The sequence below is a fragment of the Suricata suricatta genome, chromosome 5 (genome assembly GCF_006229205.1).
Source record: "Suricata suricatta isolate VVHF042 chromosome 5, meerkat_22Aug2017_6uvM2_HiC, whole genome shotgun sequence".
NCBI lineage: Eukaryota > Metazoa > Chordata > Mammalia > Carnivora > Herpestidae > Suricata > Suricata suricatta.
Window position 1 is genome coordinate 13,194,089 of NC_043704.1, and position 23,126 is coordinate 13,217,214.

Here is a 23,126-nt window from a genome sequence, read left to right on the forward strand (position 1 = left end):
CCTCCGACTCCTGCCCCAGGAGGGTCTCCCCTCCGCACCCCCATGCCCAGGGGTCTCAGCACCATCCAGAATAACGGGGGTCCCCCATCAACCGTCTGCAGGGCTGAGCACTGTGGGACCTCCAGGGGGCGCTATTCACCGCGCAGGAACAGAATCGAGGTAGGTAGAAAATTCGTGGCACTGGAAAGCAAAATGTCTCGAAGGCCGGGTGTCTGTTTCACACAAAGGTACCCTAGAGGTGGTCTTGATCCAACTAATCCATCATCTCTGGGTGCCCCATTCTTGGTTTAAGGCCCATTTTCTTCCACTGGTCTGCATACTCCTAAACTCTGCATCCAGCCTTCCCTAGTACAAGGTGCATAATATGCTTTATGTGATACATACAAGAACTAAATATCTCCTCTCCTGTATATGACCCCGGAATAAGAGACTCTCAGTGTCAAATGGCATCTTGCAGGGACTTAGTGTACATTTATATGATGGGGACGGGCCTGTGTTCTCCGGCACAACAAACACCTCATTGTATAGATCAAGGGTCATCAAAGTCTCACAGGAAAGGGCCAAGCAGTAAATATTTCAGGCTCTGTAAGCATTCAGCCTCTGTTGCAACTACTCAGTTCTGCCGTGCCGGGCAAAAGTAGCCAGAGATGGTGAATAAAAGTAAAAGTTTATTTATGGACACTGAAATTAAAATTTCATATACGTCACATATGTGATGAAATACTATTCTTTTGATTTTTTCCCCCAACCATTGTTTTAAGTTTATTTATTTATTTTGAGAGAGAGAGAGGGAGAAAAAGCAAGAGCAGGGGAAGGGCAGAGTGAGAGGGGGAGAGAGAATCCCAAGCAGGGCTCCCGAGGCTGGGCTCCATCCCACAAACCGTGAGATCATGACCCGAGCTGAAATCAAGAGTCAGATGCTTAACCGACCGAGCCACCCAGGTGCCCCCCTCCCCTCTCCAGCCATTGAAACATGTACGAACTATTCTTAGCCTACAGACCACACAAAGACAGGGAGGGGGCAGGTTGGACCTGGTGCATGCGCTGCGGTTTGCCATTAGAAATGATTTATAAGATCGCTTCTGACCCAAATATTTTATGGTTATGTACTAAGCTTGACTAGACATTAAAGTGCCAAGTTAGTATGAGTATTACTTCCAACTGATTAGCCATTTCTTTTACAAAGTAGCACCGTTGTGTTCTTTTGGAAGATGTATAAAAAAGGGGAATCTTACTCGTATACCTCTGTCCTTTCTCCCCAGCCCCATGCCTCCTCGGGACACTGACCGAGTTAGGACAGTGAAGGCGGGCAGCGCCTTTGGAGTCCTGGGGAAGCCAGTTTGGTGTTACCGGTGTCCTCTCCCCTGTAATGTGATGGCGTCAGCAAGCCTGGCCCCAGAGAGGCGCCTGGATGTAGTGCCACCTCTGGGTTTGGGCTCTGGGTCCGTCACTAACATAAGCTGCTGCTTTCAACTGAGAAGGGCCTCTCTGGGCCTAAACCACAGGGACCTGCTCCAGGAGGCTCCACCGACTCTGCTCCGAGGCCAAGTTCAGCCTTAGCTGAATCTGGTCCCCACAGCCACCTGCTGGCCCCTGACTAGCTGTCACAACTCCCTTTTACACAGGGTGGCGTTTATGAGCTTACTTTCCAGCGGACTTGATCTGCCCCCCCCCCTCCCCTTTCTGCTGGCCTCAAACACTTAGCCGGCTCTCTGCTACTTCCTCCTACCTTCACAGGGCTTCACCCCACGGTCCAGCAGGGGAGGCTCTTCTATCTCGAATCCCCTAAATGATCCGAAGGGGGTGTTCACGGTCTCCATCTAGCTGCCCGACCCTAAGAGATAACGCAGATCTCTCCCCAGAGGACTTGTGTGGCGTGGGGGCTGTGGGTGGAGGTCCTTTTCTCTCTCGCCACTCTGGGCAGCAGCGTTCACAGCGCTTGGTCAGAAAGCTCGAGAGCCAACGTTTCCCAATGGCACAGGCCCCAAATGAAAGAGCGACGGTGGTCCCCTCAGGGCTGGAAGCTTCATACTCTTACAGTCAGCATCTCTCCTTCCCGGGGAGCTTAGGCTGCCAGTAGGGTTTCTGGGTAAAGCCGACCTTATGGCAACTTATCCCTTTGTGTGTGTGTTGGGGGAGGGGATGTGAAGCTGCACATCCATTTCCTAAATGCAATGAGTCATTTAAATGGATTTTTAGTCCATATCCTTGGAACAAAGGAACCTGTCAAGCCTTGGGTGCCCAGCGGGTGATCATGGTTGTCCATTAGCAAATTCTCTTTACTGCCTACAGGCCTTGGTCAGCATAGGACTCCTCATGAGTGAAATGCTAATGCGGCTCCTGAAGGTGCCCTTTATCCATTCCTAAGGAGTCCCATGACCGAGTAGAGAGTTCTCGCTGAGGGACCCTGAGGCCTCAGTAGCTCTACTGGGTATTACTTAAGAAAACACAAACTTACAGCAATTTTTTAAAAGTTGAAACTTTGCAGAAAATAGGCCAAAATAAAGAAGGTGAAACAGAGAGCAGAAACTTCACTTTGACTTTTAAAAAGTTAAAGTCTTTTATTCCTAGCTTGAAAAAAACAAAGGCTTAAATTACCAGGAAAATATTTACAGGACTAATCACATTTTAAGGCGGGAGACTGGATATGGGGAAGGGTCACTCGATGTCCCTCCTTGGGACAGGTTATGTGACCTGCCCGGGGGGCCGCAGCCCACTGGCCAGAGTCAAGGAGGGGACCCGGCATTCTCCCTGCTGATGAACAAAACCTCAGAGGCGTACCGGAGCCGTTGGGCTAACAGTTATGTGTCTTTTTAGTGTTTAAGAGGAGTCTTCATTGTTCTGGGCGATCTCTGTAGAATCATTCTGGAAACTTGTATGATTAGAAAACTCTAGAGAAGAAAACAAATGCTTGTCGCCCCCACGAGATCCATGACGTCTGCTCAGGCACCAACGGGCCTTGGAGGGACAGAGCGTGGAGTGCTGGGCTCTGTGAGGTCCCAATGCGGACATCAGCTGCGCTGTCGGCTCAGACCCCTCACCCCCCGGGCCGCTGGACTGGACCAGCACTTTGGTTCGAAGTACTTTGGAGAACATCTTCTTGCTCGTTCTCTGAAAACGAAACGATGGACACAGAGTCCCAGGCATCGTCCTTTGGCGAGCTGTCCTTGTCCAGGGCCTCTAAGATAGGCTGAGCCGGGTCCTTTAAATACTTGAAAATGAAAAACAACACTGTAATTAGTTCAACTCAAAAAACCGGACTTTCTACTTCACATTTACTTGGCACAGTTCTATCAGGTAGGGCTTCCTATCCTGACCACCACGGAAACAGCTTCTAAAATGAGAGTACCCCTCCCTCATCATCACGTCATTAATAACCTGAACATGGATCCGAGGGCCCACCAGGGTCATGCAGTAACTCGGGAAAGGCAAGCTCTGACTTGGTGCCCTTGGTGCAGGCTTGGGGGCCGTTCTCCCGGAAATGTCTCTGGAACTTAACTTTCCGGTGAAGGAGGAGGCGGTGGGGAAAAGGGGGGAAATTCATCAACGTCTTCCTCAGCCCCTCCACCTTCTGGTCACTTCCAGCTCACACAACATGCACCAAGCAGCCAATGGTCAGTGCGGCCTCCTGGGCAGGGGGAGGCAGTGGGGACCTCAAGGCACAGAGCTGTTTCATGGCGGCCCCCTTGCCCCTTCCCTCCCACCACCACCCTAGGCTGAGCCTTCGCTTTACCGCTGAGCAACCGAGACACCTGTGCCCAGAGACACCGGAATGCGCGGTGAGCTGAGCGCTAAGGACGAGGGTAACGTACATGAATCACGTACACCTGTGAAACCCCCAAACCACCAGTGAAACCTGGTTCATTATCCTCGTGTGACTTCAGGGCCCTTTGATAGATTTTTCACACTTTGCTGGGGAAGTAAACCCAAAGACTCTGTTTTAGATCCACGCCCCAACAGGACCACTTCTTGGGGTCGTGCTGCTGGCTCCAGTGTGAGAGAGAAATGAGTGCAGGGAAGATTCTGAGACCCCTTGAGGGTCTGTTATTTTGTGAAAGTACTAACCGGGGGAAACGCTGGGTGTGTGTGTGTGCACATGCGTGTGCGCGTGTGAACACTCAACATGAGTTCTACCCTCATAACACGTTTTTAAGTGTACAGTACAGTACTAATGATAGGCAGGATAACGTACAGCAGATTTCCAAAACTTACTCTTCTTGCCTGACTGGAACTTTGTGCCGTTGAACGGCGACTCCCCGTGCCCACCCTCCGCCAGCCCCTGGCAACCACCATTCTGTTCCGGCTTCTGTGAGGTGGACTGTTCTAGATGCCTCACGTAAGCGGAATCACGCAGCATCTGTAGGGAGGTTCTAGTAGGGAGGGTAACATGTAATTCGTACCATGTCTTTGTACTTTAAATACCTCGTGATAGATGAAGGCCAACAAGGGACTGCAGCTCCTTCTAGAAGCACTACTGTTTCTCTACAGACTTGGACCGTATCTGATACCTATTCCTACTAGATGTGACACAGTAAGATTCTGTTTCTGGTCCCTTTGCCCCAAGTTGATTGCTAATAAACCTCCAGAAGCAAATATCTTTAAGTAGTGCTCTATCGGCTTGCTTCTGACTCTAAGCATGTCACCCTGGTGTTCTTGGGCGGGGGTGGGGGCGGGGCTGGGGGCGGGGCTCGGCCCCCTCACTGAGCCTCGGGGAGGGTGGTAGGGCCATGAAGGAAATCAACCTCTCACGAGAACCAGTCCATTCTTCTTCCTCCGGCCTTTCAAAACTCTAGTAACATCCAGTGAGCTCTTGGTACAAAGTTCTGTCCACACAGCCCTGGGTGCTTTTTCTCTAGAATCTTCTAAGGGTGCACATCTGCCCCCAGCCTGTGCTCTTGATCTCTGTCTTCACTGCCTTCCCATCTTTTTCCAGTCCCCCTGGGGGTTTTCTCCAAAAGGCACAGGTCTGAGGTGCTGCTATAGGCAACCTTGGCCACACCAGGCCAGACTACCTTTTTCAACCTCATGTCATTAAAAAAAAAAAAATGGTTTTAAATTGTGGTAAAATACAAGTTAACAGAGACTTACATCTTAACTATTTTTTATGTATACAGCTCACTGGCATAAAATACACTCACCCTGTTGTACAACTCTCACCACCATGTCCAGGGCGTGTTTTATTTTGCAAAACTAAAACTCTGTACCTACTAAACACTAACTCCCCACTTTCCCCTCCCTACCCAGACCCTGGCCATCACCACTCTACTTTCAGTCTACCTGAATTTGAGTCCTCAGAGTACCAGATGTAAATGGAATCATATAGTGTTTGTCTTTTTTTGGTGACTGGTTTCTTTCACCTAGCACACTATCCTCAAGGGTCATCCGTGTTGTAGCATGTGGCAGAATCTCTTTCCTTTTTTACAGCTATGTTCTACTCCATTGAATGGATATACCACAGGTTGTTCAGTCTAACGCTCTCCCAGCTGAGCTATTTTGACCCTTAGGATATACCACAGGTTGTTGATCCATTTTCTCCACTGATGGAAACGTAGGTTGCCTCCACCATTTGGCTGTTGTGAATAATGCTGCCACAAGCATGGGTGTACTAATAACCCCGCACCGCTTTTAATTCAAATTGCTGTGCCCATGGCTTTGTCCACTGCTGTACTCAAGTAGGACCAGGGGGCTGTGGAGTGCGGACATGTCACCCATTGGCTGTGTGCACACCTACCTCTTCTATTTGTAACGGGATGCTTGGTGGAGAGTGAAACCAGTATTTCACCAGGCCTCTGTATTTCAGGACCATGAAGAAACAGGCCCCCGCCAGCATGGACAGGAGCAGAAAGAGTCCCACAGCAATCATAATGACTTGCTGGAGTTTGGTGGTGGCTAAAAAGATGATGCGGAAGTAAACAAGAGGCCCATCCCACAAATGACACAAACATCGGTAATTTCTCACCTGCCAAGTGCTTAAAGAGTCCATTTCCTAGTGAAATGGCAGATACTGCCCCCGCTCCACCCGGCCTCATGTGCTTAAATGAAATACTGGGAAAGGCAAGCCTGAAATAAAGCAGTGTCCGTTGTCTGGCGGTGTTATTATGGTAGATCTCAGCACGAGCTTGTTTCACACACACTTACGTGCTCGTATCTCGCCCCTTCTCTCTGGGTCTCCCCGCTCTTACTGCCCTTCACCCTTCACCTAACAAGCCACCCCGGGTCTCACTACGTGAGGAGTATTCTTTTCCCAGCTCAGAAAGGACACATGAAGGTATGTTACCGTCCATTGTTGTCTGGTAGCAAGTTACGTTGCTAAAAGACCCGGCTCTAACGATGGTTTGGCTTTGACAAACCAGATGCGCCTTCACTTGTAAACAGTATTCTCTTAAGGGTTTCAAATCATTCAGCACAATGAAGGTGCTCCTGAAAGGGCCTTTAACCTACGTCAAGAACACCAAGAAGCACAAATGTAAATTAACCAAACAGAGATAGTGGAGCGCTCCTAGCTTTTCCAACGTTCCCCCAAATTCACGGCAAACACAATAACCAAAGAATTGAGAGATTCTGTTTTGTTTTGCTTTTACATTTTTAAAGTTTATTTTGAGAGAGAGCATGAGCAGAGGAGGGGCAGAGATAGAGGGAGGGAGAGAGAGAGACAGACAGAGAGAATCCCAAGCAGGCTCCGCACTGTCAGTGCAGAGCCCAATGCACTGAACCTTGAACACTCATGAACCTTGAGATCATGACCTGATCAAAACCAAAAGTCTGGCACTAAACTGACTGAGCTACCCAGGTACCTCAAGAGATTCTGTTTTTAATTTTTTTTTATATGTTTCATTTATTTTTGAGAGAGAGAAAGAGAGCATGAGCAGGGGAGGGTCAGAGAGAGAGAGACACACAGAATCCGAAGACAGGCTCGAGGCTCTGAGCTAGCTGTCAGCATAGAGCCTGACACAGGGCTCAAACCCATGAACTGCAAGCAAGATCATGACCTGAGCTGAAGCCAGATGCTCAACCAACTGAGCCACTCAGGGACCCCAAGAGATTCTGTTTTTAAAGAGTCACTGGCTTGCAGGGGACAAATTTTATACGTGAAAACTGGTGAGCTGTGTAACAAAGATGCCGGTGGCTTCCGAGTTGTGGTTTTCTGGCTCTCAGGCCTCGGAGGGGGCCCAATGCAACAACAGAGGTCAGCCACTGGAATTTGGCAAGTTCCAACCGCTGGGATGAAATTTTCTCCTTCAACATTGCTTAGATGGGGGGCACCAGGGTGGCTCAGTCAGGTGAGCTTCTGATCAACTTCGGCTAAGGTCATGATTTCAGGGTCATAGGATCGAGCCCCATGTTGGGCTCTGCGCTGGGTATAGAGCCTGCTTTCTCCCTCTCTCTCTCTCTGCCCCCCCTTTCTCTCTTTCACGCTAGAATAGAATAGAATAGAGTAAAATTGCTTAAATGCCCAGGGTGTTCACTTTAAAATCACTATTTTGCATTTCATGGTTAATATATTCTAGATACTTCATGTTAGTCAACAAACGCAGACAATAAGTCATCCTAGGAAATAATGTCCCTGCTTCTAGTTTTAGCTGAAATGTCCCGATTCCTCTTACAGAGTTTTGGTCAAAGTTACCTTAGTGAGTTATGTAATCAGAAAACGGTGGGACCCCAGATTCTTGAAGATTCTGTCTCCTCCCCACATTCCTACTTCTGCCTTGCTCGGGCCTCCCTAACTCCCCACATGGATGCCCCTAGCCAGTGGCTTCTTGCCCTCCTCCTGGACAAAGCTGACATTGCTCCACAGGGAAACGGGAAAATGATACATAATGGCTATATAGGATTTTTTATAAGGGCTGCTTTCCTATTTTGAGATGTAGTAGAAAAAACACTATAGCCATTTGAAATGGTGGTTTTACATATATGATCATTACCATGTCGATGAGGCTGCTGTAGTAATGAATGAAGGCGATCATTCAACAGTATATAGAAGGTCTTATTTTGAAAAATATAAAGTCATCACATTACATATGAATTGTAGGATCATAGATGATTTTTGTTTTTCTGTTTAATGGTGATGGACTGCCAGGCCAGAGGAGAAAAATTTTTGCTCATGATGCGACAGAAAGCAATCTTAAGGACAAACTTCTTTTGGGGATTATTTCCACTGCCAGTTGGCATTTCTAAAATTTAGAATCACAGACTACAGAGACGGAGACCGCTGTCCTTGGAAGGCCTGCTTGCGAGAGTAACTAACCACCGCTGGCATCTGGGAACTTGGAATTGAGGAGTGTCCCCACCATGTGCTAATTAATATTAGCAGCTTATTGTACCTACAATGTTTTTTATGCTGAACACCTGCTCTCCTTCTAGGAGTCTGGAATGTTGATATGTGCCAGGGAGAAGAGGCCTATATGACCAATGAAAGCCCTGGGCACTGAGTCTCTGATAAGATTCTCTACCAGACAGCATTACACACGTTGTCACAGCTTGTCATTGGAGCAATTGTGTCCTGGGTGGGTCTGTTGGGAGAGGATTCTTGGAAGCCTGTGTCTGGAATTCTCTGTACTTTGACCCATGTACCTTTACCCTTTGCTGGCTTTGCTCTGTGTCCTTTTGTAATAAGCCATAGCCATGAGGTCAACCATATGCCAAGTCCAATGGGTCCTTCAAGCAAATCTAGGGGCTGGTCTTGGGGACCCCTGACACAGACTCACAGCTGGAACGGAGATGCTTCAGTGGCTTTCAGAATTATTTGAGCCCTAGAATCTCTTGTTCCTAGAAGGCCAAAGTATAGCTGCCCTAGTTGATAGCGGAACAGGGGAATCTCTTCTGGAATTTTCCAGGCCTTCTCTATTCCAGTTGGCCGGACTTTGATCTCTGATTTGGGGAAATGACTATTTCCTTTTCTCCCAAATGATAAGAGTCTATTCTTCAGTGAGTTTTGCCTGCCTCCATGTTTGTAGACTCACCATAAAGAAATAAGGAGAAAGTGCAAATTTGTAAACTATGTCAGAGAAAAGCTGCAGAGCATGGACCCTGGGGCCAGAATGTCTCTGCCCTGATGTGCTAGCTGTCAGCTGCTGACTTTGAGCGAGTTACTTAACCACCTAGTTTCCTTCTCTGTGACGCAGCTTGGTACAAAGACTGAAGGAGATGATGTTTTTAAAATGTCGGGCCCAGTGCCCAACACAAAAAAAGCTCTCGATAAACACAAGCTCTTATTATAAAACCTAATAACTGGGGCGCCTGGGGTGCTCAGTCAGTTGAGCGTCCGACTTCGGCTCAGGTCATGATCTTGCAGTTTGAAGGTTCGGGCCCCACGTTAGGCTCCGTGCTGACAGCTCAGAGCCTGGAGCCTGCTTCGGATTCTGTGTCTCCCTCTCTTTCTGCCCCTCTCCCATTTGTGTGCTCTCCCTCTCTCAAAAAATATTAGGGGCGCCTGGGTAGCTCAGTTGGTTAAGCCTCCGACTTCAGCTCAGGTCATGATCTCACGTTGGTGGGTTTAAGCCCCGCATCGGGCTCTGTGCTGACAGCACAGAGCCTGGAGCCTGCTTCAGATTCTGTGCCTCCCTCTCTCTCTGCCCCTCCCACTCATGCTCTGTCTCTCTCTGTCTCAAAAATAAATAAAACATTAAAAAAATTAAAAAAAAAATATTAAAAATAAATAAGTAAATACAACACTATAATTGTTTCACAATATGAAAGTCATTATGCTGCTTAAACTTATACAGTTATGGATGTCAATTATATCCCAATAAAACTGGAAAACAGAACAAAGTTACAATGTTCAACTTAGAAAACCATGGCGTTGACACAGATAATAAAACCTCATGATACGCAGCTTGGATGGCCAGGCACCACAGACGCTCTGAGGCCGTCACGTGTCCCCGCACTGTGGAAGGCTGACAGGCTCTGCTGGTCTGACCCGCCTCCGCCAGGCGCGCCGCCTGCCACAGCCCCCCCCACGGCCTGCACTTCCCACAGACCCCGGCAGCTTGCAGGTCTCCTGCCACCCCAAGCCTTCTCACAGCCTCTGTTTTTCTCCCTAGAACACCCTCTCTCCTCCCAGACTTTCCGCCTGGCCACATATGCTGTCTTTGCAAATCATTCAAACCGGAGGAATTTATATAAACCTTGCAGACTGCGGTGGTGGATTCCTCGTTGGAGAAATGGGTCCTTCTAGAAGCTTCTCTGAGCTTTACAGGGCCACAAAGCACACAGGGATGGCATGCCCTTTCAGATCCACCCAGTAGAAGGGAAGGCTCCCACGGGGGACAGAAACCACAGGTCTAGAGGAGAAGGTTTAAAACTGGCTCGGGGCTCAGACTCCAAGGCAATGCTGGCGTGCTCTGTCCTCCTTGTCCATTTATTATTATTATTATTTTATTACAGAGAGGGAGCGAGTGTGTGCTAGCAGGGGAGAGGGGCAGAGTGAAAGAGAGAATCTCAAGCAGGCCCAGTGCAGGGTCCATCACATGGCCCTGGGATCATGACCTGAGCCGAAATCAAGAGACACTCAAACGACTGAGCCACCAAGGTGCCCCCTTGTCCATTTTAAAGTTTACTTTCTTTTCCTGTACCAGGAAGTCCAAAGGAAAGAAAAGAAAAACAATGTAGAAAGATGCTCTTACCTGATAGTTTCCTGCTTTTTCCCAGTAACGGACATAATAAGAAAAATGGAATGAGGAGCCATTGGTGGCATAGGGAGAGGAGAACCTGAGGATAAGGGAGCCTTCTCCTGGTGTCACCCAAATGTTTTCGGGAGGCCCAATGGTAACTGAAATAGAAGGACAAAGAAAAGCAAAACTATTACGTGTATATACACATACATGCATATAGCATATACGTATATTTAATAAGTCACACAATACATAATCTTAGGGGTGCCTGGGTGGATCAGTTAGTTGAGCATCCGACTTTGGCTCAGGTCACAATCTCACAGTTGACACATTCGAGCCCAGAGTCGGGCTCTGTGCTGGCAACTGGGAGCCTGGAGCCTGCTTTGGATTCTATGACTCCCTCTCTCTCTCTGCCCCTCCCCTGGTTGTGCTCTGTCTCTCTCTGTCTCAAAAACAAACACCAAAAAATGTAAAAATACATAATTTTATATGTACAGTGTGTGCACACACACATACATGTATTTATAAATGCAATGAGATCACATCCAGGCACATAAGACTACCAGAGACTGCTCCAGGCACACACTTTACTTGGAAGGCTATGGGGTAGGAAGCCCAGCAGGACCACAGAGGAGCGCCAGGGGCTTCTTGACTTCAGCGGAGAGAGGGGTCCGTTGCAACCATCTACCTGGAGGCCCAGAGCAGGTCTCTCTGGCCCCCCAAGGACACAGATTCTGTGCAAAGAGAAAGATTCACAACAGGCAAGTATGGAACCTCCCAGGCTAAAAGGCACAGAGACAATATCTCTTACAATAACTCTAGAGAGATAGTTTCCAGGGTCCCCACCAGGGATGTGCAGTTACAAAAATCACTGCACTTGGCCACGGACATGGCTTCCTAAGAGGTAGTTAGGATGGCCCCAGGGAGATGCAGCTTATCAGTCAGGGCTCAATTCCTTACAGATGATGCTGCCAAGGATCACAGTTGACATGCCACCACCTTTATCCGCTTTCCAGAGAAACAGCTAGAAGATTAACCAAAGGTCAAATTTCTGTGCAGAGGAGGAAGGGATTTTGTTAGTCCTTACCTACTACCTATATACTTTGTATAGTTACTTAGTACACCTTCCGAGAGTTTCTTTCCAAATGAACAAGAGTGCTACTTCCCAACCTTTGAAGGCAGGTCTCCTTGCTCATTGTAACACTATGTTCAAATATAGTAACAGAACTAGTCCTCTAGTAAGTCTATTCATTACAGCTTTGCTTATAGTTCCCATGACAGCCAAGGACAGCAACTCACCAAATGCTGTACATTGAAGGTTACAGAGTTTCTCAAGTAGGCACTTCAAGTGTGTAATTAACCAGAGGGACTCGGATCAAAGTATAGGCTGGGCTGCATGAGTTCTTTTCTTTTTACAAATCTTTTTAACATTTACTCATTTTTGAGAGACAGAGACAGAGCATGAGTGGGGGAGGAGCAGAGAGAGAGGGAGACACAGAATCTGAAGCAGGCTCCAGGCTCTGAGCTATTGGCACGGAGCCTGATGTGGCGCTCGAACTCACTGACCGTGAGATCATGACCTGAGTTGAAGTCGGACGCTTAACTGACTGAGCCACCCAGGCGCCCAGAGGCTGCATGAGTTCTCAGAGGCCTGTTTCTGCACCGTTTACACGTGTGGTCGACCGTATCACAGTGAGCAGTCATGCATTCACTGTAGTTTGGAAGATTTCTCTTACGCTTCCACACTCTTCCCTGGGCTCTCCCAGGCTGGCAAGGCTTAGGCATCTGGTGTGGCCACCCTTCTCTGTGCAAAAGTAACTGGTTCCTGCAGGGTTTGCACCTGTGCCCTCTGATCTCATTTGTTCACGGTGGGGTGGGGGGTGTAGGTTGAGGGTACAGGGCATGAGCCTGGCCCATCGCCAGCAGGAACAACATTAGTGGATTGGCTGCAAGTGACAAAAATCGTTTGTTAAAGCTGCTCACAGACGCTGGCATATGCATTGTCAAGCGTCCCTTTCATGGCCAAGCAGCTGGAGCATGGGAAGGCAGTGACCTGCAGGCCCCAGCCACCTGCTGCACACCTCTCACCTCGGTACAGCGTACCCTCTAGACTTTTCTGTGACTTACGCATGGGAAGTGGTCCTGGAAGCCAGAGCACCAGCCGTGACCAGTCAATCACTTAATCTGCTGGAAGGTCAGTGCCAAGAGACATGCCCTTCTGAGAGTCCCGGGTCTGGACTCTGGTGCCGAGCTGATAAACCTGTCTCTTGAGGGGGAAGCAATCTGCCTTCTCTTGGCACCTGGAAGTAAGTCTGCTCCCTGAGGGCAACAGCTTCCATGCACTAAGCTAGGACTGTAAACCAGGTCATGTGGACTTTACTGCATGTGTCCCCGCAGATCCGTGTAGCCAACCACAGGAGGCTACCCTCGTTTCTCAGAGGGGGAAACAGAAGGCAGGCGGTGACCATACTTGCCCAGAGTCACAGCAAGTAAGCCGAAGAGCCGGGATCTGAACCTGGGTCTGCATGAGGCTAACGCCCGCCCCCTGCCGCCATCTCCCCCTCCCCAGCCAAATGCTTGGTAAAGCATGTTCCTGTTGGTCATCCAGCCCCATGACATGAGCGGTAGACACAGCGATGGGGCCCGAGGAGGTCTTTACAAGCCACAGGCAGAGGATGACAACCCAGCCGGTAACCACGTGGGGGCACTGCTCCCCAGCTTGGGCTGGACCAACGACTTCCACAAGGGTCTTGCTTCTATTCACATTCCTCTCCTGGGCAAGGCTAGTAACCGCCACTAGTCTTCCTTCCTTCCTTCCTTCCTTCCTTCCTTCCTTCCTTCCCTCCCTCCCTCCCTCTCTCTCTCTCCTTCTTTCTTTCTTTCTTTGTTTCTTTCTTTCTCTTTCTTTCTTTCCTTCCTTCCTTCCCTCTTTCTTTCCTTCCTTCTCTCTCTCTCTCTTTCTTTCCTTCCTTCCTTCCTTCTTTCTCTCTCTCTCTTTCTTTCCTTCCTTCTTTCCTTCTCTCTCTTTCTTTCTCTCTCTCTCTTTCTTTCTTTCTTTCCTTCCTTCTTTCTCTCTCTCTTTCTTTTCTTTCCTTCCTTCTTTCTCTCTTTCTTTCTTTCCTTCCTTCTTTCTCTCTCTCTCCTTCTTTCTTTTCTTTCTTTCTTTCCTTCCTTCCTTCCCTCTTTCCTTCCTTCTCTCTCTTTCTTTCTTTCCTTCCTTCTTTCTTTCTCTCTCTCTTTCCTTCCTTCCTCCCTTCCTTCCTTCCTTCCTTCCTTCCTTCCTTCCTTCCTTCCTTCCTTCCTTCTTTCCTTCCTTTCTCTCTCTCTTTCTTTCTTTCCATTTCATTCTTTCCTTCTTTTTCTTTCTCTCCTTCCTTTTTCTTTCTTCTATTCTTTCTTCCTTCTTTTCTTTCTTCCTTTTTTCTTTTTAACTAATTCCCACTTAAATGACATTTTATAGCTCAAATGTGTGCTGGCTTTCTACTCAAGGACAAATGTCTTGTCCACAGTAGATGACCAGCTGGCAGGTATCCCACTGTCTTCTCTTACTGTCCCTGCATCATCTAGCACAAACTGTTGACTTTTTTTTCTTAGCTTCCTATCTCAGAACATTTCAAACATGTAGAAAGTAAGAGGAAGGCCAGAACAAAAACTCATGTACTCATCATCCAACTTTGATCAACTGTCAGGTCAATGGCCAATTTTGTTGCCCCTGTGTCCATCCACCTTGCCCTTAGCCTCCTACGCTCTGGACTATTATGAACAGATCTCAAACATCACATCATTTTATGTGTAAATACTCCAGTATGGGTCTCTAAAAGATAGGACACCCCCCCTTTAAAAACATCATTATAATACCTAAGATAAATTAACAATAATTGCTTAAATAGATCATCAAATAGCTAGACAGTGACCACATTTCCTCACTGGTCTTATACATCTGTTTCGTTTGTTTGAATTAGGATCCCACAGTTTATGTTTGCATAAACAATAAACACTGAAGAAACCCAGGGCACAACTGACCATGTGAATCACGGAAGGAGCAGATGTACAAACTAGTATCTGTCATTTCTTACGCTCCTTTCCAATGTCTGCAAGCACATTTTCATTCATTCAACCAGGCTTTTCTGAATATCCAGTATGTCCCAGGTACTGTTCAAGGCTGAATTAAAGTCTTTTTTGAACATAAAGGAAATTGTGCCAGAAGAGTTACATGTGATTAGTGAAGCCAATATACTAGTATCCTATCCAGCCCAGGGGTCAGCAAACTTTTTCAGTAAAGTGCCAGAGTAAATTTAGGCTTCGCAGGCCAGAAAATCTCTGTTGCAACTATTCAACTCTATGCTACATCTTGACGGTATCCACAGACCATACATTATTCAAAGATGGTGACACTGTGTTCCAATAAAACTTTATAACAACAAGCTGGTGGGCTGGCCGTGGCCCACAGGCTGTGGTTTGCCAGCCCTTGGCCTGGTAGTAAATCACACTCCTCTAGCATCAGCCTCCATGGTCAGTACTTGGACTTGACCATCATATCCACCTGTTTACTGGCTATGTGGGGTGAGAGGCAAGACTGAGGTGCATGGAGTCAATACTGCTCAGTGAAGAGAAAAGTGAAGAAAGCCTGGAAATGATAAAGGAAGTTTCGCGATCAAGTTCTCTTACCATTCCAACAGTGCCGGAAGGAAGGCACCGTCAGCCATGGAGAAACCAGGTCTTCTACCTTAGCTCGAACACGTAAGAGGATCTCTCTTTCCAGTCCCCAAAGGACGTTTGGGGTGAGGTCACACTCTGTCGTGGTGATATTTATACAGTTCAGATTATGGTCCTTGACATCATACCACGTACTGCTAGTGGGGCTGCAAAGGAAAAGAGAATTTCACTTCACAGAATTCTCTCTTCTACAACAACTCTCTCTTCTACAGCTTGCCAGAGCTGAGTTTTAAAAGAGCAACTTTACTGAGATACAATTTGCATACCGTAGAATTCATGCATCTAAAGTGTACAACTCAAGGGCACCTGGCTGGCTCAGTGGGTTGAGCAGCTGACCTCTGCTCAGGTCACGATCTCATGGTTTGTGAAGTTAAGCCCTGTGTTGGGCTCTGTGCTGACAGCCTGGAGCCTGCTTCAGATTCTGTGTCTCCCTCTCTCTCTGCCTCTCTCCTGCTCAGGCGCTGTCTGTCTGTCTCTCTCGCTCTCTCAAAATAAATAAAGAAACAAACAAACACTAAAAAAAGTATACAACTCGATGGCTTTCAGTAGATTCACAGGGCTGTGCAGCCAGCACCAAAATCAAGTTTAGAACATTTTTATCATCCTCAAAGGAGACTCGTGCCTACTAGCACTCAATCTGCACCCTGCCCTAATCCCCTAAGCCCTGGGCAACCACGAATCATCTATTTTCAGTTTCTATGGATTTGCCATGGGATCATAAGCTGCATGGTCTTTTCCAACTGGCTTTTTAAATGCAGCATGTTTTCAGGAGTGATGCATGTTATAGCATGTATCAAGACTTCATCACTCTTTTAAAAAGTAATTTTTAAAAACTGTTTATTTTGAGAGAGAGAAGGGTGGAGAGAGAAAATCCCAAGCAGGATCTGCACCATCAGCGCAGAGGCTGACCCCAGGCTCGAACTCACAAACCATGAGATCATGACCTGAGCCATAACCAAGAGTCTGATGCTTAACCAACTGAGCCACCCAGGCGCCCAGCGCTTCATCCCTTCTTATGGCTGAATAATCATCATATGGATACAGCACATTTTGTTTATCTGTTCACCTGTTTATGGCCATGCCGGTAGTCCACTGTTTGGCTGTTATGAATAATGCTAAAAAATACTTACTTGCAAGGTTCCATGTGAATAGAACTTTTAAATTCTCTGGGGTAAATACCTAGGAGCGGAACTGATGGGTCATATGGGAACTCTATTTTTAACTTTCTTCCAAACCAGCCGCACCATTTTACACTCCCACCTGCAATGTCTGAGGGCTCCAACTTCTCCGTAGCCTCACCAACGCGCGGCAGGCCTTTTTCATGATGGCCTCCCTAGTAGGTGCGCTGCAGGGTCTCACTGTGGTTTTCATTTGCATTTCCCTGATGAATAATGATGTTGAGCATCTTTTTATGTATTTACTGGCCATTTGTATATCTTCTTTGGAGAACTGTCTACTCAAATCCTTTCTCTATATTTCAATTGGGTTGTCTTTCGTTGTTGAGTTGTAAGAGTTCCTTACTATATTCTAGAGACAAGTCCCTTTTCAGATATAGGGCTTGCAAACATTTCCCTCATTCACTCCTACAACTAATTTTAATTCTTCAAACTCAGCCTCTGTAAGGCAATGCCTTAGGAAAGATACTGCGTTCATACAAACCCACAGCTACCTCCCTGTAGCGTGGGGCTCAAATACCCCACAGCTGCTCATTTAGAATCTGCCTCACCCGTATGAAAATGCTGCCAAACACAAGGCCATATATTCTTAATAAACATTAAAATACATATGAGATATATATTATATATGAGATATATATTATATATTAATGCTTTATATATATTAATATTATATATATATTATATATATTTTAAATGTCTATTTTTGAGAGAGAGAAGACAGAGCGTGAATGCGGCAGGGGCAGAGAGAGGGAGACACAGAATCCAAAGCAGGTGTAGGCTCTGAACTGTCAGCACAGAGCCCAATGCCAGGCTTGAACTCGTGACATAAAATTGGGACCTGAGCTGAAATTAGATGCTTAACTGACTGAACCACCCAGGTGCCCCACAAGGCCATATATTCTTGGGGCGCCTGGGTGGCTCAGTCAGTTAAGCATCCAACTCTTGGTTTTGGCTCAGGTCATGGTCTCACAGTTTGTGAGTTTGAGCCCGGCATCGGGCTCTGCACTGACAGCAGAGAGTCCGCTTGGGCCTCTCTCTCTCTCTCTCTCTCTCTCTCTCTCTCTCTCTCTCTCTCCTGCTCTCTCTGCCTTTCTGCTCGCTCTGTCTCCCTCTCTAGCAAAATAAACTTAAAAAAAAAAAAAGAAAAACCCTGCCAAACACAAAGCCATAGATTCATGTAAATGACAATGTGTGCCTCAGCCCAGTGCCACACCACCACACGGGACTCTACTCTCCAGCTTTGACCTCTGACCTGAGGCGACACACTTGAGAAAACCCAGGTAGGTGGCCCCTAGAAGCCTCAATGGGGGGGGGGGGGGGGGGGGGAAGCAGGCGGTGCCCCGTGTAAAGACCGGCTATACCCCACCCCACCCCACAACTCCGGCCTAGAAAGCAAGGCCGGGGAGGCAGAAGAGAGGAGGCTGGGGTCGCTGTGAGCAGCTGCACACACCACATGCGCTTCTGAGCCTTCCTCTAATCCCGACTGGAGACTCCTCTGTCAATGTGGCGAGTGGCGAGATGAAGGGCACTTCAAGGGGCGTGGCCAGGGCTTGCATCTACAATGCCACCCTCCTCACATTACCACGGAGCCCCCAGCCCCCAGCCCCTAGTGGGGAGAGGGATCCCGAAGCACAGGCCGGCTGTCCCCTCTTAGACGGGGAGTGAGCGTCAGAAGGGGGGAGTGACTTCAGAACGGGTAAGCGATACAGAAATTTCTCGTCACTCTACTCTTCCCCGGGCACAGCCCAGCTGTTGAACTTGGGCAAAAGGTGCCCCACATTTCCAAGGCTCATTTCCTGATTTACCAGGGAACGACCGCCCCCTCCATGTTTCCCATCCCGGCCTCTCCTCCAAACCTGGCCTTTCATCAGAACTGCTTTTGAAAAATGTCTCTCCACAAAAGGGCATAAGGGGGGAGAAACCATCCAAATTGAAAGGACAGCTGACGCGGGAAGACCAGCAGCTCCGGGGGGGAAGGAAGAGTGGAAAAGGAAGCTGCATGCTGCCTCCCCACCTCTTCGCACAAGGCGACGGTGGCCGCACACAAATGAACGCAGCCTCGGGAGCACAGCTCCAGCCGCCGCCAGCCCCCAGCCTCTGGTCCAGGGCCCTTCATGCTCGATCAGGCGGCCGAGCCTTGCCCGGAAAGCCGCCTGCGTGCTCCTCACCATGCATCCACTATGACTGCCTCTGCCCCTAAATTTAGCTCCTTTTGAAAGCCCTCATCACAAGAGGGGAACGCAGCATAGTAGTTAGACACCTGGGCTCTGGTGCTCTGTTATCTGGGTTCAGATCCCAGTCACTGTACTTCTCTTAGTCCCCTCATCTATAAAATGGGGATAAATTATGGTATCAGTCTCCCTGAGTTATCATGAAGGTTGAACCAGTGGGCATCAGTAAAGTGTCTGTGCCGGGACCTGTTGAACCAGTGGGCATCAGTGAAGTGTCTGTGTCGGAACCCGTTGAACCAGTGGGCATCAGTGAAGTGTCTGTGCCGGGACCTGTTGAACCAGTGGCCATCAGTGAAGTGTCTGTGCCGGGACCTGTTGAACCAGTGGCCATCAGTGAAGTGTCTGTGCCGGGACCTGTTGAACCAGTGGCCATCAGTAAAGCGCCTGCACCAGGACCTGTTGAGCCAGTGGCCATCAGTGAAGTGTCTGTGCCAGGACCACGTAAATTATTTGTTAAACAGCCAGGCAGCTACACATTTTACTGTTACAGCCACTGTTAGTTCACTTTCAAAAATGGTAAGTGACCCCTCTGACCCTGCAGCTCCTCTCCTACAAATGTAAGAAAACAAGCAGATGATTTATGTACGAGGGCACCACCTCCAGCAGCCACAAACTCTGCTGTCTACACTCAGAGTGGGGAAGAGTTAAAATACATCATGTGTGATACGTCATATAATCAAACGAGCAGTAAAAACGTTTACACAGAGATAATTACATGAGAAAAAGTGCTCAGACGTTTAAGTACGTTCAGTTAAAAAAAAGAAAAGGAAGCAGGATCCAAAAGCATAACCCCAGTTTTGTTTCATTTTTACACATACACCAGCAAGTTTTCACACCAAGTGCATGCATTTAGAAAAAAGTCTAGAGAGAAATACGCTAAAATGAGAACTGTGATTATTCTTGGGTTGTAGAGCGTTGGTATTTTAATTTTATTCTTTCTGCTTTTCTGAGTGTTCCAGCCTTTCTGTCAAGAACGTGTATTGCTGTTAAAATTAGAAAAAAAATGAAATAAAGAAATGCTTTCACAAGACAGGGCTGGTTAGGTTAAGGTTTTTAAGTAAATTTCCAGATTTTAAAATCTGGCACAAAGTAAAAAAACAAAAATTAAATACTGCAGGTCAAACACAGCTTATAGGGGCGCCTGGGTGGCTCAGTCAGTTAAGCGCCCGGCTTTGGCTCAGGTCATGATCTCACTGTTAGTGGGTTTGAGCCCTGTGTCGGGCTCTGTGCTGGTGGCTCAGAACCTAGAGCCTGCTTTGGATTCTGTGTGTCCCTCTCTCTCTGACCCTCCCCTGCTCACGCTGCCTTTCTCTGTCTCTCAAAAATAAATAAAAGACATAAAAAAGAAAAAACACAGCCTATAGTCCACACTGTCTGCACCCCTGGTTTAAATTAAAAACTTTCCCATAGTGGGTTCTCCTGTGACTATCAGAAAACAGAGGCATCAGGGCGCCTGGGTGGCTCAGTCAGTTGAGTGTCTAACTCTTGATTTCAGCTCAGGTCATCATCCCAGGGTCGTGGGATGGAGCCCCGCATCGGGCTCTGTGCTGAGTATGAAGCCTGCTTGGGATTCTCTCTCTTTCTCTCTCTCTCTCTCTCTCTCTCTCTCTCTCTCTCCCCCTCCCTCTCTCTGACACTCACCCCTCACTCTCTCTCTCCCTCCCTCTCTCTGACACTCACCCCTCACTCTCTCTCTCCCTCTACAAAAAAAAAAAAAAAAGAAGACAGAGGCACCTTTATTCATAATTGCAGTAATGCTTTACTGTGGAGAAACAGGATGGAAAAGATTGAAGTCCCACAGGCCTCAAAATGAAATTATTCCCTGTCACTAAAATGCTCCAAGCATGTAAAAGTCTCAAAAATCCAAACAAGAGCAAAGGCCCTCCTCTACCATCAAATCTTCAATTGGAAAAGAAAACGAGATCAGCTTTGGTTTCAGTTTTCTGTTATCCTTCAACTTCTTCCAACGAGGGCATTTACACTCACCCCATCCTGTGTTTACCCAAACCAGCCTCTATCCTGAAAAAAATATTGCCAAAATGTTTTCCAAAAAGAAAACAAGGTAAGCAAGTTAGTCTGGGATAGGAAACCGTCAAAGGCTTTAACAAATATTTCTCATATTTCCTGGCACTCTGTCAACCCACAGATACACCTCCCCATTCAAGGCTAAGAAGTGCTAGTCAGTAAATCAGCTGTGCCTTCCTGTTACTGCAATCTTGTTTATTAGGATTAAAAAAACTTTTTTTAATGTTTATTTTATTTTTGCGTGAGAGACAGAGTTTAACAGGATGCTCGTTAATCTTGTTGGAGTACATTTTATCTGAAAATTATCAACAAATAAAATATTTTTAAAAATCTTTGTTTATTTTTTGAGAGAGAGACAACGCATCAGTAGGGGAGGAGCAGGCAGAGAGAGGGAGACACAGACTCAGAAGCAGGCTCCCGGCTCTGAGCTGTCAGCACAGAGCCCGATGCGGGGCTCGAACTCAAGAACTGTGAGATCATGATCTGGTTTAACCGACTGAGCCACCCAGGCGCCCCTGAAATCTTGTTGAGCTATATGATATCAAGTTTACTCAAAGCTGAGTAGGGCCGGCCTCACGGGCACACGACCAGCACGGTGACACAAAGCGCCACTCTTAGGAGGCACTCAGTTTGATGCTCTCCTGATGTCATCTTGAAATCCTCAATAATTTTGAACAAGGGGCCCCACCAATTATGTAGCTGGTCCTTGGGGACCAGTCCACTTACTAGAGATGATTGGTACTTGAGGAATAGATAAATGCAGTTCAGAGATAACCCCTAAGCCCTGGGTTTTAGAATCTATTTTTATTAAGCAAATATTGTTACAATGGATGTTCGAAGGTAAAAAGAAGTCATCTGGAAAGCCACTCCTGTGACAGATTAACTGCCAGTAATTTTTCCTGGTTCCTCACCTGTTCTTGACCACAGAAATATTCTGAATTTTACACTGTTGCATCTGTTACCAGATGACACACTATTATCCCTTTTTTTTTTTTAACCATTTATTTATTTCTGAATGAGAGAGACAGACTCATGAACTGTGAGATCATGACCTGAGCCGAAGTCGGATGCTTAACGGACTGAGCCACCCAGGTGCTCCCAATGATCCTTTTTAATAGTTGCCTCATGTTTGACTTCAAGTTAACAGGACAGAATTTGACATTTTCCTGCTGATGGACATGAATATTCTTCAACATGTATCTTCATGAATGCAAGTGGTTTTTATTTCTTTTTCTGATTGGGGATTGTATCGCCTGTGCAGGGGAAAGTAAGGAGGGCATTTCTGTGGCTCTGTTTTGCAGTAAGGTGGCTGTGTTAACTGATCCTCATTCAGTACTGTGTACACCAGCCACACTCACAAGTACTGAGCATTACCATGTCTTTAACTTGGGTTTAATTGGTAATATTAAATGATGTAGCCAACAATTTTAAGTCTTTACTTAGCGTATGTAACAAGATAAACACATAACAATGGAGGATCGAGATTCTGCCTTTCTTTTTCCCATCTGTGTTTATATTCCCAAGTGATGGCAAACTGAAAAAGCTTGCAAAGTGGGTGAGTGGGGGAACGAGGGGCCAGAATACTGTGCAAAATGAAAAAGCCATTTAGAAATGGACAATTAGGGCCACCTGGGGGGCTCAGTCGGTTAAACATCGGACTTTGGCTCAGGTCATGATCTCAGGGTTCGTGGGTTTGAGCCCTGCATCGAGCTCTGTGCTGACCGCTCGGAGCCTGGAACCTGCTTCAGATTCTGTGTGTCTCCCTCTCTCTTCCCCTCCCCCACTCATGTAAGCTCTCCCCCATCCCACCCCCAAATAAACAAGCATTAAAACAAAAAAGAAATGGAAAATTAGTAGTAATTAAGTGAATGCATTCCTTAATAGGCCAAATTTGGCCCGTAAAGTTGAATAAGCCAGATTTTCAAACTTGAAGGAGATGAAGGCTAAATACACCTCCTGCCCTGTCAAGACAGGAAGCCCTCTGATACCCACTCCCCCTGTGACCAACGAGAGAACAGACTCCCACCCAACTGAGACAGCAGAGTCTCTGACACCTGTGTCGTCTCAGCCCTTGGATGGGTGGGGGGTTGTGCAAGCTCCGTCCTTAGAGATTTTAAAAGCAAAGGAAAAATATCTATTTCCAGTGGATGTGCCCCCAATCTTGCCAAGAGGCAGGGACAAGTTGCCTCCCCCACAAGTCCCAGGACGGACACCCACAGAGAGATCCAGCTTACAATTTATACTGCACCTGGTAGACCACCGGCCTCGTGTCATTGCCCAGGGACACTGGCTCCCAACTCAGAACCTGCTTGGCATTGTACAGGTGAACCTTCGCGTCTCGAGGTGCAGGCAGCTGGGAAAGAGAA

The 23,126-nt window shown here is 47.3% G+C and overlaps 1 protein-coding gene and 1 long non-coding RNA gene across 2 annotated transcripts; one reads left to right on the forward strand and one right to left on the reverse strand.

Annotated features, from left to right (window-relative positions):
• Positions 1-2,530: 2,530 nt before the first annotated feature.
• Positions 2,531-23,126, reverse strand: IFNGR2 (interferon gamma receptor 2). The gene is made up of 6 exons (XM_029939037.1): positions 23,009-23,126; positions 15,279-15,472; positions 10,623-10,768; positions 6,278-6,437; positions 5,732-5,889; positions 2,531-3,211 (listed from the first exon to the last, which is right to left on the reverse strand). Exons 1-6 carry the CDS (start codon positions 23,032-23,034, stop codon positions 3,038-3,040), a joined length of 858 nt encoding a protein of 285 aa, XP_029794897.1. The 5' UTR covers positions 23,035-23,126; the 3' UTR covers positions 2,531-3,037.
• Positions 4,327-6,099, forward strand: LOC115291537. The gene is made up of 2 exons (XR_003908508.1): positions 4,327-4,531; positions 5,801-6,099. It is a non-coding gene; the product is annotated as an uncharacterized LOC115291537 (long non-coding RNA).